The sequence below is a fragment of the Sciurus carolinensis genome, chromosome 9 (genome assembly GCF_902686445.1).
Source record: "Sciurus carolinensis chromosome 9, mSciCar1.2, whole genome shotgun sequence".
In the NCBI taxonomy this organism is placed as follows: Eukaryota; Metazoa; Chordata; class Mammalia; order Rodentia; family Sciuridae; genus Sciurus; species Sciurus carolinensis.
Window position 1 is genome coordinate 67,714,919 of NC_062221.1, and position 14,291 is coordinate 67,729,209.

At 39.0% G+C, this 14,291-nt stretch overlaps 2 protein-coding genes across 4 annotated transcripts in view; one reads left to right on the forward strand and one right to left on the reverse strand.

Annotated features, from left to right (window-relative positions):
• The window catches only part of Iqcg (IQ motif containing G), a 50,219-nt gene extending 43,026 nt beyond the window's left edge, over positions 1-7,193 (reverse strand). The window contains exons 1-3 of one of the 3 annotated variants that reach the window (XM_047565019.1): positions 7,153-7,193; positions 3,868-7,052; positions 2,672-2,948 (exon numbers count right to left, since the gene is read on the reverse strand). In XM_047565019.1, coding sequence (XP_047420975.1) covers positions 2,672-2,948; positions 3,868-3,875 — 285 coding nt within the window. In that variant the 5' untranslated portion in view covers positions 3,876-7,052; positions 7,153-7,193. The other 2 variants (XM_047565020.1, XM_047565021.1) reach the window with 2 other exon arrangements.
• Positions 7,194-7,432: 239 nt separating this feature from the next.
• Positions 7,433-11,398, forward strand: Rpl35a (ribosomal protein L35a). Its single transcript, XM_047565022.1, has 5 exons — positions 7,433-7,497; positions 8,244-8,287; positions 8,482-8,634; positions 10,081-10,225; positions 11,339-11,398. The coding sequence occupies exons 2-5, from the start codon at positions 8,277-8,279 to the stop codon at positions 11,360-11,362; spliced, it is 333 nt and encodes a 110-aa protein (XP_047420978.1). The 5' UTR covers positions 7,433-7,497; positions 8,244-8,276; the 3' UTR covers positions 11,363-11,398.
• Positions 11,399-14,291: the final 2,893 nt, after the last annotated feature.

The following is a 14,291-nucleotide window of genomic DNA, read 5'->3' on the forward strand; positions in this document are numbered from 1 at the left end:
CCTGCCTCAACCTCCCCAGCTGCTGGGATTATAGACATGTGCCACCTACCTTGTGTTAAAAAATATTTTATATAGTAATGCTATGTACAAGGTAGGGTTATTAGAATATGTTTTGCCTGGATTATGAGTACCTGGGGATCCACAAGTACTCAGTGAACTGCCACTGATGAAAGAAATTGCTAAGTCCTCATTTGTTAACTGAATATTTTCCACTTATGCTTTTGATTCTTACTGAGAAAGACAATATAAAGAGGAAGGAAATATTAGCCTTTTCTGGATTCTTCATTAACTACATTAAAAACTAGATTCTTGTTTTAAATGCATTGAAAGATTTTTAGTTCTTGGTTTCTAATCTATTTGCTCCTTATAAGTTGATAAGGAAATTAATTTATATTATAAAATTCCTGTAATACTGATGTTTTTTTATTTTTTTTATTTATTTACTTGCTTGCTTTCTTATGGCAGTGTTCGGGATCAAACTCAAGGCTTTACTCATGGTAGGCAAGCACTCTTCTACTGAGTTAAATCCCCAGCTCATTAATGTTATTTTAAAACTCCCTCAAGCCAGGCATGGTGGTGCACTCCTCTAATCCCAGTCACTGGGGAGGCTGAGGCAGAAGGATCTGCACTTCTGAGGCCAGCCTGGGCAACTTAGTGATAGCCTGTTCCAAAATTTAAAAAAATTATAAAGGGCTGGTGTGTAGCTCAGTGGCAGTGTTCAGCTAGCATGCACAAAACTCTGTTGTGTTCAATTCCCCATACTACCAAAAGCAAAACAAAACAAAACACCTCAACAACAACAAAACCACCTTGAAATTCACAGAATTTTAGAATTGTAAGGGAAGTATGGATCATTTAACATAAAACTCCATTATAATTTGCAAATGAGAAAACTAAGACCAAGAAAGTGAAGTTGATTGCTTATTGTTTATAATTAAACCCAAAGGTTTCCTGACATAAAAACTGGTATCCTATTAAAATCTTTTATAAACTTTTAAATGTTAATAAAAGTTTTAAGATCCCAGACTATACTACTACTAATAATAACAATAACAAAAAAGAAATTTAAAAAATATTATGGACAATTAAGGGGAAATTTAATTTTCTTTTCTTAATTGGACTTCTTTCCTTTAGACCTGGAAAGCAATTTACCCTCTCATCTATACAGCAATTTCATTTGTCATAGGATCAAAGTAAGAATATGTTTTGTACAAATCATATAATTTTTCTAAACTTAATAAATATACATTTGTATTTATAAATTGTCTCCATTTTGTATCTAAAACCTAAGTTATTGAGATTTATAAGAGTTTAAAAATTTATAAAGATTTTCCTCACTACCAAGTTAAGTTTTTTGATACCTCAGGGTCCTCAGGAGTCAAAAAAAAATCATTAAAAATGTAATGGTTCAAACAATAACAAGGCCAAATACTCACAAAAGCAGGATAAAAGATATCCAGCAATTATAACAAGGTCATTTTTTTTTTTTTTTTTTGGTACTAGGGATCAAACCCAGGGGCACTGTATCCCTTATCTACCTCCCCAACATTTTTTGTTTTTCGAGACAGAGTCTCATTAAGTTGCCTAGGTTGGCCTTAAACTTGCAATTCTCTTGCCTCAATGTTTTTGTTTGTTTTGGTACTGAAGAATGAACCCAGGGGCCCTTTATCACTGAGCTACATCCCCAGCCTTTTTTTTTTTTTTTTTTTTTTGCGGTGCTGGGGATTGAACCCAGGGCCTTGTGCTTATGAGGCGAGCACTCTACCAACTGAGCTATATCCCCAGCCCGCCTTTTTTTTATTTTGAGACAAAGTCTCCATTAAGGCCTCATTAAGGTGCTAATGCTGGCTTTGAATTTGTAATCCTCCTGCCTCAACCTCCCAAATTGCTGGGATTATAAACACTTATAGCCTAACGGTGTCTGCTGGTTGTCTCAGCCTCTTGAGTAGCTAGGATTAAGGCATGTGCCACCATGCCAGTCTACAAAATCATTTTATAGTAAAACAATGTTGAGAGTCCAGTTGAATTTCCTCCCTCTATTAGCGTTTAGCAACTGAGAAATACAAGATAGGTAGGACAACTCAGTAATTTGATCTCCTCAGCATGCATTCGGTTGTTTGATCTCGTCAGTATATATATATAGCCATCCCTCAGCACCCACAGTGAATTGATTTCAGGACCCCTGTGAATGCTCAAAAATCCCTTACATAAAATGGCATACAAACTATGTATATCCTCCCATATATTTTGTCATCTCTAGATCACTTATAATAACTAGTGCAATATAAAATAATTGTTACACTGCATTGTTAGGGAACAATCTCAAGAAAAAAAATTTGAACTTGTTCACTGCAAACACAGTGTTTTTCTGAAGATTTTAGATCAGAGATTGTTTGAATCCATGAGTGCAGAACCCGCATATATGGAGGGCTGATGTACTATCTTTACAATGATTTAACCATATGCCTTTTTAAATAATGCCAGTATTTTGGAAAAGGATATTCTGCCTCATCATGTACCTTGTGCTACAACCATTTTATTCCACCAATTGAGAACACATGTCTCGGATAATTACGATAGCCCTTTATCTGAGATAAAGGTAACATGTACTATAAATGATGGAGAGATTAAAAGGAAAGAAAGCAAAAATAAAAATGGTGAGTGTATTTACCATGCTAGTGCTTTGTCTTCTTTCATAGTGAACTGGCATGATATAGTTTAGAATAGAAAGTTGGTCAAGGGTATCCTCCAGAACTGCAGAGAGTCTCAGCACCTCTAGAAGGGAGAATGGTTCTCTGGTTTCTGGGATGACTTCTTCATCTACATGAGTTGTTTCTTCTTCTTCTTCTTCTTCTTCTTTTACAGCACTAGGTGGTTGGCCTGTCACCAACACCATTATCTCAGAATTCCAACCTTCCGGAGGAAGGGGTGAGTCTTCTAGTCTGTCTCTAAAGAAAGAATAAAGAAAAAAGAAGTTAGTGATCAATGTTTAAATGTTACTTAAATTCAGAAGCACAGGCAGCATGTAGATTGGCTCCTGTGAAGTTTGTATTGTCATACAATATAACAGGATTTTTTTTTTTAAGGTAAGCGTTTACTTGGGATTCTGCTAAATACCTTCCACTTTGATCAAACAAAGACAAAAAATATTGTTCAATAAAGACATGTAGCCCATGCTATTTGGCTATGTTAAACCAATTTAAATTTGGGACAAAATCACCTTTATTTTCAAACATCATCTTTAAATGCTAACCAAAATTTTCTCATGATTAGACAGAGACAAAATGAGGTAAGCAGCCTCCAAGGTGACCCAGAGATCTCACTTTCTGGCATTTATGCTTTTGTGTAGTTTCCCCTTAGTGAGTAGAACTAACCTATGTGACCAAAAGGATATTGTGAAAATGTTTAACAAAGAATGTGACTTCCAAAGTTAGTTGTCAAAGACATTGCAGTTTCTACCTTTCTCTCTTATATCTCTTACTCTGAGTGAAGTCAGTTGCTTTGTCATGAGGACACTTGATCAGCCTTGTGCAGATGTGCATGAGAGTGAGAAATAAAGGTCTGTTGCCTTCAGCAGCATCAACGTGACGGCTATTGCACCATCTCGGAAGTGGATCCTCTAGCCCCCACCAAGTCTTCAGGTAACTGCAGACCCTGGTACACTTCACCTTTATGAGACCCACAAAATAGAACCATCCAGTCAAGCTGCTCCACACAGATACTGTGTGAAATAATAATGTTTATATTTTTAAGTCACTAAATTTTGGGGCAATTTGTTAAACAGCAATAGATAAATAATACACAGAAATTTACCAAAAAGCATACATTTAAAAGTACACACACAATGAATTAGAATTTTGAACGTACTCTTCCATTCTTCTTTAGTTTTGTTGTCCTCCACAATGTGTTTATAATATCACAAAAATGTAGTCAACTAAAATGAGAAGGAAACATTGAGTTATTTTAAGGTTGTGCTGACTGATGTTTCAGTTATTTATGTGCCCTTTAAGAGAAAATTAAAGAATGAAATAAGTAGTGGTTTACCCCTCACTTTGTTTAATAGAGCATTCCCTGAGATGAAGGAACTACTGATATAATGGGGTACAGGTCTAACAAGTAAAACTGAAGATATATGCACTCCTTTTCTTCTCCTCTTCCTCTTTCTCCTCCTTTGGGCGGTACTAGAATTGCACCTGGGTACTTGCACATACCAGGTAAGTCCTCTATCACTAAGCTATATCCCAGTCCTTTTTATTTTTTAGTTTGAGATAGGGTCTTGTTAAATTGCAGAGGCTAGCCTCAAATTTGTGATCTTCCTGCCTCAGCCTCCCAAGTAGCTGGGATTACGAGTGTTCACGGACAGGCCTAGTAAAAGAATGATTTTTTAAAAATTGAAAACACAAACATCTCTCTCCTTAAAATTCTTCCATGGTTTCCCATTACCTTAGAACAAGGACCAAAATTATTAAGTTGGCCCATAAGGTCTGCGTGGTCTAGCTACATCCTGTTCCTCTCCAGAGCCATTTAGCAATGCTGTTTTCTTGCTCTAGGTCTTTAGCCTGAATGGGTTCCTTTCAATTCTTCTGTGGAATCATGTTCCCTTCTAACTCATGCTATTCCTTCATTCTTTTCATCTCTTTGCTTAGTAGAATCCCACTGACCTATCAGGTACCAATTTAAAACAGTAGCATTTTTTAAGATATCTTCCATTTCCTCTCTGAATCCAATCTTCAGCATTTTCTGTGCTCTGAGAGACTGACTCATATGGAATCCATCAATGGGAGAGCCCAGAAAGTGATCCAAGTGCAGGAGAGTGAAGTCAAGTTATTTCTCTTCCCAGCTCCTTCCCTGACATATTATCATTGGTTGGCTATGTTTCTCTATTGAAGGTCATGGCTCCTGACAGCCAATCCTCTCCAACCCCTCAACTGACTCCCAGCTTAGGTAACTATTTCTTTCTCTGTACCTGGAGACTGCATTATCTCTTTTAAATTTTATTCCTAACTATATGTTTGTAAACAGGTCCTTCTTAAACTCTCAACCATGCCAACTGCATACACACACATACACACCCACACACAAATAACTGAAAGAAGTTTTATAAAACAACTTACCATGTGGGATACATTCTGATGTTTTATTCTATTTTGTTTTAAAAAGTGTGATCATGACCTACTAATGAATAATCACCTGCAGTTTGAAAAATGCCTTAAATGACACTTCTCCATGTGATCCTTTCCCTGAGCCAAAAGGATGGCACATGCTTCCTCTATTCATGAACTCATAGAACTCTTTATTTCCCTGCAAAGCTCTCTTTACAATTTGTAATGCTTATGTCAGTATTACATGAGTCTGTTAAGTTTCATGAGAGCAGGAACCATAACAATAAAGCCCACTATTGTATCATAAGTACAGGCACTGTGCTCACTAAGTATTTAATACCTTTAAGAATGAATCTCTTCCTTTTTTAAGTTAAATGAAGGGGAGAAGCATACTGGTATGTTCTCATATCTGAGGTACATACTAAGGACATATTTGCACACAGTATTTCACATGTAACTCCACTCAGTTATTTCATTGATCAATTACACAAATATTTTTGTATAAAAGTCACAATTGCAATATTGGGTGCTATCCATTGTACCTTGAAGTCTATTTTCTCAAAAAGAGTATGTTATTGTCAAATAACTCTCTAGTGCTTCATGAGTATGGAATGCTTCACGAATTTGTGTGTCATCCTACTCAAGGACCTTCTCTCTGCACCACTCCAATTTTAGAATATGTGCTGCTGAAGAATGAATCTCTTAAGAACAGAATTTTTAGCATATTTCTGGGACAGAGAAAACTGGATGGGATAGTGGGTACATAACCCTATCCTGTTGTATTTAATAGAGTTATCTGACTTTTTTAAATATATATTTTAGTTGTTGATGGACCTTTATTTTATTTATTTACATGTGGTGCTGAGAATCCAACTCAGTGCCACACACATGCTAGGCAAGTAAGTGTTCTACCACTAAGCCACAACCCTGGCCCCTAGAGTATCTGATTTTAAATGTGACATACATCTATTTCATAAAATTTTGGAGTCATTCTTTACTCCTGTCTCTCATTAATTATCTGTCAGCAATACATTTAAAATATATTCAGAATTTCAGGACTCATCCCCTGTACTGAATGTACATCATCTTTCAACAGGATCATTACAGTAGCCTAATTGATCTTCCTGCAGCTTCCCCTACCTCCCTTCAGTGACCCGCAGATCTAGTCACTCTTTAGTTCAGAATTCTCAAATGGAATGGGAAATGTCAGAGGGGGGGAAAGCCTCTTAATTTTTCTAATGTACCATATATTTTACTTGCTCGTTTTCTTGCTCCCCCTAGTATGATGTAAGCTCCATGAGGACAGATTTTTGTTTACTGCAGTGTCCTCCAAGTCTACAATTCTCGGTCTGTGGTAGTCATTCAATAAAGCAGTTGTTGAATAAATTAAATGAATCTACAGGGCTACCCAAGTAAATGCTCAATAATTAGGAAATGTAAATCTCGGATTCCTCTAATCCATTTCATTCTAGTCTTACAAGTATTTACTGAGACCTATTAAGCATGGCACGACGTTGGGTGCCCTGAGTTTGGCTGGCAGCTCAAAAGAATTCTCCTAAGGAGGCGATCAGGCCTTCTAGGACAGACATCCTCGCACTGCGAGTCAAAGCGAAGGAGGAGGTAAAACTTGAGGCATTTCTCCCGTTCTTTGAAGTGGAGGCGAGGCGAGGTGGGGCGGGTGGGAGCGGTTCTCTCCATGTGGTCCAGGGTGGTCTCGAACTCGTGGGCTCAAGCGATCCTCCCGCCTCAGCCTTCCGGGTAGCTGGAACCACAGGAGTGCGCCACTACGTCCAGCTTTTAGGTCGTTTCATGCAAAAGAGAAAGGAGTAGAGGGAAAGGAAGAAGTAAGGCGAGGGGAAGTAGAGAAGGAATTGCTTATCCTGCCTTCGGGCTCCCGGCCTTTTTCTTCCAGTCTAGGGTAGGATCCGAGAATCTCCGTTCGTCCTACTCCTGTGAGGGTGGAGGGAAAGATACTTCTTACGTTCGAGAATCAAAGATTTGATATCTGAGTCGGGGGTGAGCAGGGAGATGTTCTCTGGTCCAGCTATACCTGTAGAAGCTCTGGCCTTCGGAAACACGCTAAGACGTTGCTGTGGCAACGGAGCCCTGAGAGGAGGGGACCGTTTTCGCTCCTCCTTTAGCTGGCTAACAATTTTGCCTCCCTTTTGTTCCCAAATACTACAGGTTTTAGCTTGCAAAGATGATAGAACTAAGGGGAAAATGGTAAGAGTGCTCTTTAATGTGGCTTTTCAGTCCGAAGACGATTTCTAGGGCTTGTTTTTCTGGCGGTCGCGGAAGATGCCTAAATTGGGGGCGTGGCGGAGAAATGTTTATCCCACAAGGCCATGCGGCGGGGCCTCATCTTCCTTTTTCCGCCATCTTGGAGCCTGTGGAGGTGAGTAAGTCCCTTGCTGCTGAACTTTGTCGATAAATAACTGAGTTGGGTTTATCCATATACCTCAGCAAGGCACCGGTTCGGCTCGGAGACTCTGCCAGCCAGTGATTTCTACGGATTCTGGGAAGAGGGAGGACGGGATGGAGGAGATGTGGGACTGATTGTGCTGGGATCCTAACTCCTGGTGAATGGGCGCTGCGGTAATTTTAGGTGATACTTGATGTCAAGCGGAATGAAATTGTTAACTCCGTCTGCAGTTGCCTGTGAAGCAGTGATTCCTTTAAGCTGCCCTTTTTTTTTTTTTTTTTTTTAATTTGCTTCTACTCCAAACTTCGTTTTGCATGTTTCCAACCTCAGCTTTTCTCCCTCAGCCAGGACATGTCTTCTGTGCACTTTGCCGCCGACTTCTTACGTAAATTTCATCTTTCAGTGAACTTTATCTGTTAGTACTGACAGCGAGATGCATTTGTGCAGGACTTCTGATTGCGGTTTTTGGCGTTCTTTGGTGTGTAGTTTTGCTTCGTTATTGTCTGCATTTTGGAATTTGCTTAGATGTCATTGCTTCTCTCAGGTTTGAATACTTTGCCAAGCTCTCGCTTCGTGTAGGTAGTATGGCATAATTACGTTTCCCCGTACCCCCATGAAACGGGTCAAGAAGGAATTTGCCTGAGAGGCTTAAGAAACGAGAAATGACAGGTGAGAAACTTGTGTTACATGGTTTTAAACTTAATTTTGTTTGTTTTAAGGCCTGCTGAGAACAGGACTTCTAGAAGGCAAATATGTCTGGAAGGTATGTTTCTTAGTTTTTTCTCTCTCCATGCCACTCAGTTAAGAGGTAAACCTACATGCAGGTCAAAAATTTGGTGTTTGCTATTAATAACTATTGGGTGGGGGCCCTCACAAGTGAAATCATTGGTGGTTTGTGAAGACGAAGAGATCTTTTTAACAGCTTACATTTAACATAATATGTAACGTGTTTCTTAGGCTGTGGTGCAAAGCCATTTTTGCTGGCTATAAGCGGGGTCTCCGGAACCAAAGGGAGCACACAGCTCTTCTAAAAATTGAAGGTGTTTATGCCAGAGATGAAACTGAATTCTACTTGGGCAAGAGATGTGCTTATGTGTATAAAGCAAAAAAGTAAGTTTATATTACTTTTGTACCTTGAAATTTTTACTTTTTACTCTGCCTCATTTTTCTACTGACAGGATAAATGATGTTGCTAAAGTAATTGGTACTGCTGTGACTTCTGCTTTGGGCCTTTTAAGGAATTTCTTGGAAAGTTACAGGAGGTTTCTTTTACCTATTGTGGGTAGTGTTGCACTTGGAAAAATTATAGCTGTCAATCATTTTCAGGAAGCAGCTATTTCCTTATATTGCAGTCCTGTTAATAGTTTGTATAATAGTTTTTTCATGTACCTTAGTTAATTTTGTTCAAGATATGTTTTTAAAAACTTTTTTGTTGTTGTTGTAGATGGATGCAATATATTAATTTTTATGTGGTGCTGAGGATCAAGCCCACACATGCATGGCAAGCACTTTGCTGCCACTGAGCCACAACCCCAGCCCTAAGATATTTTTCATGTATGCTTTTAGATGTTATGTCTCTAGAACATTGGCTTTCTCTCTCTCTCATTTATTTGTTTAGGTGCTGGGGGTTGAACCCAGGGTTTTGTACAAGCCTCAGCTGTACCCTGCAACCCAGTTCTTAATACTGGGCTTGTGTGTGGAGAGAGTACTGCTGAGCAACCCCCCACTTCTTGAGTTTTTTTGTTTTGTTTAATTAGAGCTTTATATTTAACACATGTAGTTGGTTTCATCTTGACAGATTCATGTGTTCATGGAAATCGATTTCAGTTCATGATTGCCAGCCCTTTTTATTTTATTTGGAGACAGGGTCTTGCTGAGTTGCTTGAGCTGGTCTTGAACTTGCTGCGCTCTTGCCTCAGCCTCCCCAGTCAGTGGGATTACATGAGTGTGCCACCAGGCCCAACTTAATCCTGCATTTTTAGCCCACTCCAGACCAGTTAAAATCTCTGGGCAAATATTTTCATCCCTGGCCTCCTTTCCTGTTTAGTTAGAATATTCCTTTAAAATTTCTAGTTCCATCAAGTGTAGGTTGTTTAAACCCCAGTGATTCATCTCATTCAGTAAAAAAGCCCAAATCAGTGAGGAGCCTCTTAAGAACCTATGCACTGAGGACTCCACATTTTTGCTCTTATCCCAACTGGGGCTCACCACTTAGTATCTATAATCTCCCTAACTTGGGTATATTACTTCAGTTGTTGGGAGAAGATGGTGGGGATTAAAATAAGGACCTTGTGCATGCAAGGTAAGCAGTCTTCCACTGAACTGCCTCCACAGCCCCTCTTCAATTTTTGCTGTTCCTTCTGTCTGCCATGATCATCGCTTGATAAAGGTGACTAGTATACAGTAGTTATTTTATCAGTGGAATAAGAAGTGTTCCAGACACATTCAGTGGGTAAATAAGTTTGGGAGGAACTAGAGGTTAGTAACCATGAATTTGTATCATACTATATTATTTATATGAGTTCTCATTCCTTTTCTGTTCCTTTTTAAAATCAGTAACACAGTGACTCCTGGTGGCAAACCAAACAAAACCAGAGTAATCTGGGGAAAGGTAACCCGAGCCCATGGAAACAGTGGCATGGTTCGGGCCAAATTCCGAAGCAACCTTCCTGCTAAGGCCATTGGACACAGAATCCGTGTGGTAAGTAGAATGATTAGCAAAACAACCCTCTTTAAGACAAACTGAGCTCAAGGGGTTGGGCTGTAACTTCTAAGGACTTTTGTGAGTGTAAAATGAAGCCAGTAAATAATGCTAAATTCAGCGACTGTAGCGTAAATGAGTATTATGTAACATCTGATTTGGCATACTATAGGAAGGTGACATCAAAGTGTTCAAACAAATTGTGCCTAAAGAAAAACTATCTAAATTTACATTTTGTTAAAGCTACCTGAGGGAAAAAAATAAGTTTTTTTTTGTTTTTGTTCTATTTCAGTACTGGAGATTGAACCAGTGGCACTCAAAACACAGCTACATCCCCAGCCCTTTTTATTTTTATCTTAATAAGGCAGGGTGTTGCCAAATTGCCCAGGCTGTCTACAAACTTGTGAGATACTCCTGCCTCCCCAGTCTCTGGGATTACAAGCATGTGCTATTTTACCATCTTCACTCAATCTTTAAATGTTATCAGCTTTATTTTGTGCACGAAGAAAACATATTCCAAGGTCTCAGGTTATTGGCTTAAATCTTAGATTCCAGATCCTGAGACTGTTTTTCCTCAAGTAACTCCTGCGTTTTCTTAATTAGAATACATTTTTAGTTGACTTGGGGTAATGGTGGTACTGTGGAGCCCTGCTGAGCAGTTGAGCTTTATCAGAGGATTCTTATTCTAAGAAGCAAAATTAAATATTCTCCCAATGCTTTTTAAATTATTTTAATTTGTTGTGCTGAGGATAGAACAAAAGGCATTGTGAGTGGTAGGCAAGCCTTCTGTCACCAAGCTATACCCCTGTCCCCAGTACTAATGGTTCTTAAACATGTTCTCCTAGAAAATGAATGCTGTAACAACTTGGTTCTCTCACCTCCATAATATAAGTCACTGAATACCTTTCAGAGATGACTAATGAGGCTAGGGAAGTAGCTCGGTGGTTGAGTGTTTATCTAGCATACACGACGCCCTGGGTTCAATCCTCAGTACAGAAAAAAATTTCAGGTAAAAATGGGATAGAGATTGATTCATGTTGTAGCAAGTTGTAACATTTGTAAATTAGTATATAATATTGACCTAATATTCTTATATGTTCTTTTTTTCCCCAGATGCTGTACCCCTCAAGAATTTAAACTAATAGAAAATAAAAATGGATTTGTGCTCTTGTATTTTTTTGTTTTTTGTTTAGTGCTCTGACTTCAGATGATTTGCTTTATGCTTGAAATAGTGGGGGTTGTCCACCATTTCACAGTACAAGGAAGTCAGGGCTATATGTAAAGAACAATATGGGGGAATTACAGAGATTTAGAAAGTATCAGGTCAATGTCAGTATCATATGCTTTGGGGAAAGTGGGAAGATGACTTTCTCATTAGATTAAGTGAAAGAAACAAAATTATCTCTCAAAAGGGCTGGGGATGTAACTCAGTGGTAGAGTACATGAAAGCATGAGACTTTCATCCCTAGCATTACCACACACAAAAAAGCTTTGTAATGGCTTGTACTAATTCAGTATATATTGGGAAGCTTATGAGTGAAAATGGAACTGGGAATAATTTCAGTGGAAATTATATTGAAGATATTTGTTAGTGCTTTCAGGTAGGCTGGGATGAACTATTGGGATTTGTGACCAAAAGATTTGAGTGCATGTTTTACTTTACTGGTGGTATAACGCAAGCTGAAAATGTCAATCTAATGCTACATGATTCTACTTCAGAATAAAACAGTACCTGGATAGGTAGCTTTTCTTGGTTTCATGTATAATGCAGGTCTGAAGTAATTTAGCAAACTAGGAAGATAAGTAGGGCTTTAGAATATTTCATATTTCAGGGGCTGAGGTTTTGATTCAGTGGTAGAGTGCTTACCCAGCATGGGTGAGGCGCACTGGGTTTGATTCTTAGCATGTAAAAATGTTAACTCTGTCCATCTACAACTAAAAAACTTTTTTAAAGAATATTTTTAGATTTCAGACATGCTAAATATTGTGCAGTAAATCAGTTTGCAGTATGGTAGAATTTTAATTGATGGAATAGTTGTATTCAAGCCCAACTTGCCATCTTAGGAGCCCTGTTGTAAATGATTAGGATATGTACTCCTATCAGGTTCATTGGGAATGAGACCTCAGGGCAAAAGCAGTGCATTGGAGTAGCAGTCTCCCGCCATTGGTTAACTCTTTACCATATTTGAGCTGTGCATTAAATGGGCAACACTAGAAACTTGGAAAATATGGGTTCAATAGCAAGAAAGGTGTCTTATCTTCGACTAACTCGGTTGTTTTCCAAAAAGCCAGGAAACTTCATTTAAAAGTGGCTACAGCATTCACTACCAGTTGGGTAGATGTGATGGTACTTAAGTACTCAGGGATAGATGCATATAAATGCATGGCTTGTATTATATAAAACTAGGGAAACAAGGTGGCAGTAATGGCACAAAGATCTTAAGGTATTTGAGCCATTCAAATTGGGTCATTTAGGGTGACTAATAAAACTTGGGCCAATGGCGGGAAGGTAGTCAAAACTAAGAACTTCCCTGTTACGGAAAATCTTGGGTCCTGGAAAAGAGAGTTTAATACTAGACTTCCCAGTTGTAATGCTGCATAAACTGGAAGGGTTGAAAAAATCAGGCTTGTAGTCTTAACTGATATTTGAGAGCCAAAATAGGGCATATTACATTTAGGAGTGGAGACTTCACAGATAACAGGTCCTGCCTTTTGTTGCTAAATGGATAATGACAGGAGAGCAGGAGGTGGTTTTGTAGTGGTAGCAAAAGTTTGACAATTGGGCTGTGATGTTTGTAGCTCCATGGGTTCAGTGCCCAGTACCACCAAAAGGGATTTGAGGACCATGTAGGACATTAACTTGTGGTATCCAGGAAAGCAGATGAATGTTTCAGGTCAGGGTTAGGCACATAGAAAAGAGGAGCAGAGGTTCCTGTCACCAGCAAAGATGTGGTCTGAATGAGACAAGGAGAGGGTCGAGGGTGGATAAACTGGCTGTAAAGTGAAGCCAGGAAAAGAATTGACAGCATCCTTAGGGTGACCTGAGTATGCAGTGGCAAGTTAATTGCATGTGCAAATATGTGTTCTTTGTGAACACGATGCAGCGATTGTGAAAGAATGCATTGTTTTTGTTCCCCTACTCAAGTTCAAAGGTGCTCTGTCCAAAACTGCCACTGGAGGAATTGCATGGTTCACACATGAGTTTTCTGACACTAGTAGCGTGTCCTCTATGCAATCAAAAGCCTTTCCTCCGGCATGGCACTAGAAGTCTTAATAGTTCGTGGTCTTAGCAGTGGAAAAAAACATGTTTTGAAAAATTTTGATTTAGCAATAGATATACCTAGAGTCGTTACTTGTAAAATGGTAATATAACATCATCACACCCTTCATTTAAGTACACAGTCTCCACTAACATTGTAAATTGAGGATTTTATTTCTGACCACTACATTTCCTAATAATTTACAGTATTCGGTTTTCTGTGGAGTGATGTTGTTTAAGGTGTTTTCAGTTCCTGGTGTTCTGATGGGTATTGGACTCGGCTTCACATAATTCTAGGGAAGTGCTTTACCACTGAGTTATATCTCCAGCCTTTCCAGTTCCTGTTTTTGTTTTCATGGACCACAGGGAGGGTTGTAACACTTCTCTCAATTTTTAAGGTATTTTCCTTCAACAGCCAGGGTCCACCAATCTTCCTGTTTTAGTACAGCTGTAGTTCTTAAAAGGTAACGTATGGTTGGCGGTGGCGCTCACCTGCAAACCCAGTGGCTAGGGAGGCTGAGGCAGGAGGATTGCCAGTTAAAGGCCACCCTCAGCAATTTAGCGAGGCCCTGAGCAACTCAGGGAGATCCTATCTCTAAATGAAATACATAAAGGCCTGGGGCTGGGGCACGGTGATTAAGTGCCCCTTGGTTCAATCCCTGATACAAAAAAAAAAAAAAAGTGTGGAATTGAGTAAAACAGTATAGGACATAACTGATTTTGTAGGAAATGGCGTTGAGAAATGGGACTAAATTGGTGACACAACATAAGTAAAAATGTTTTTCACTCACCTTTCACACAGGACTA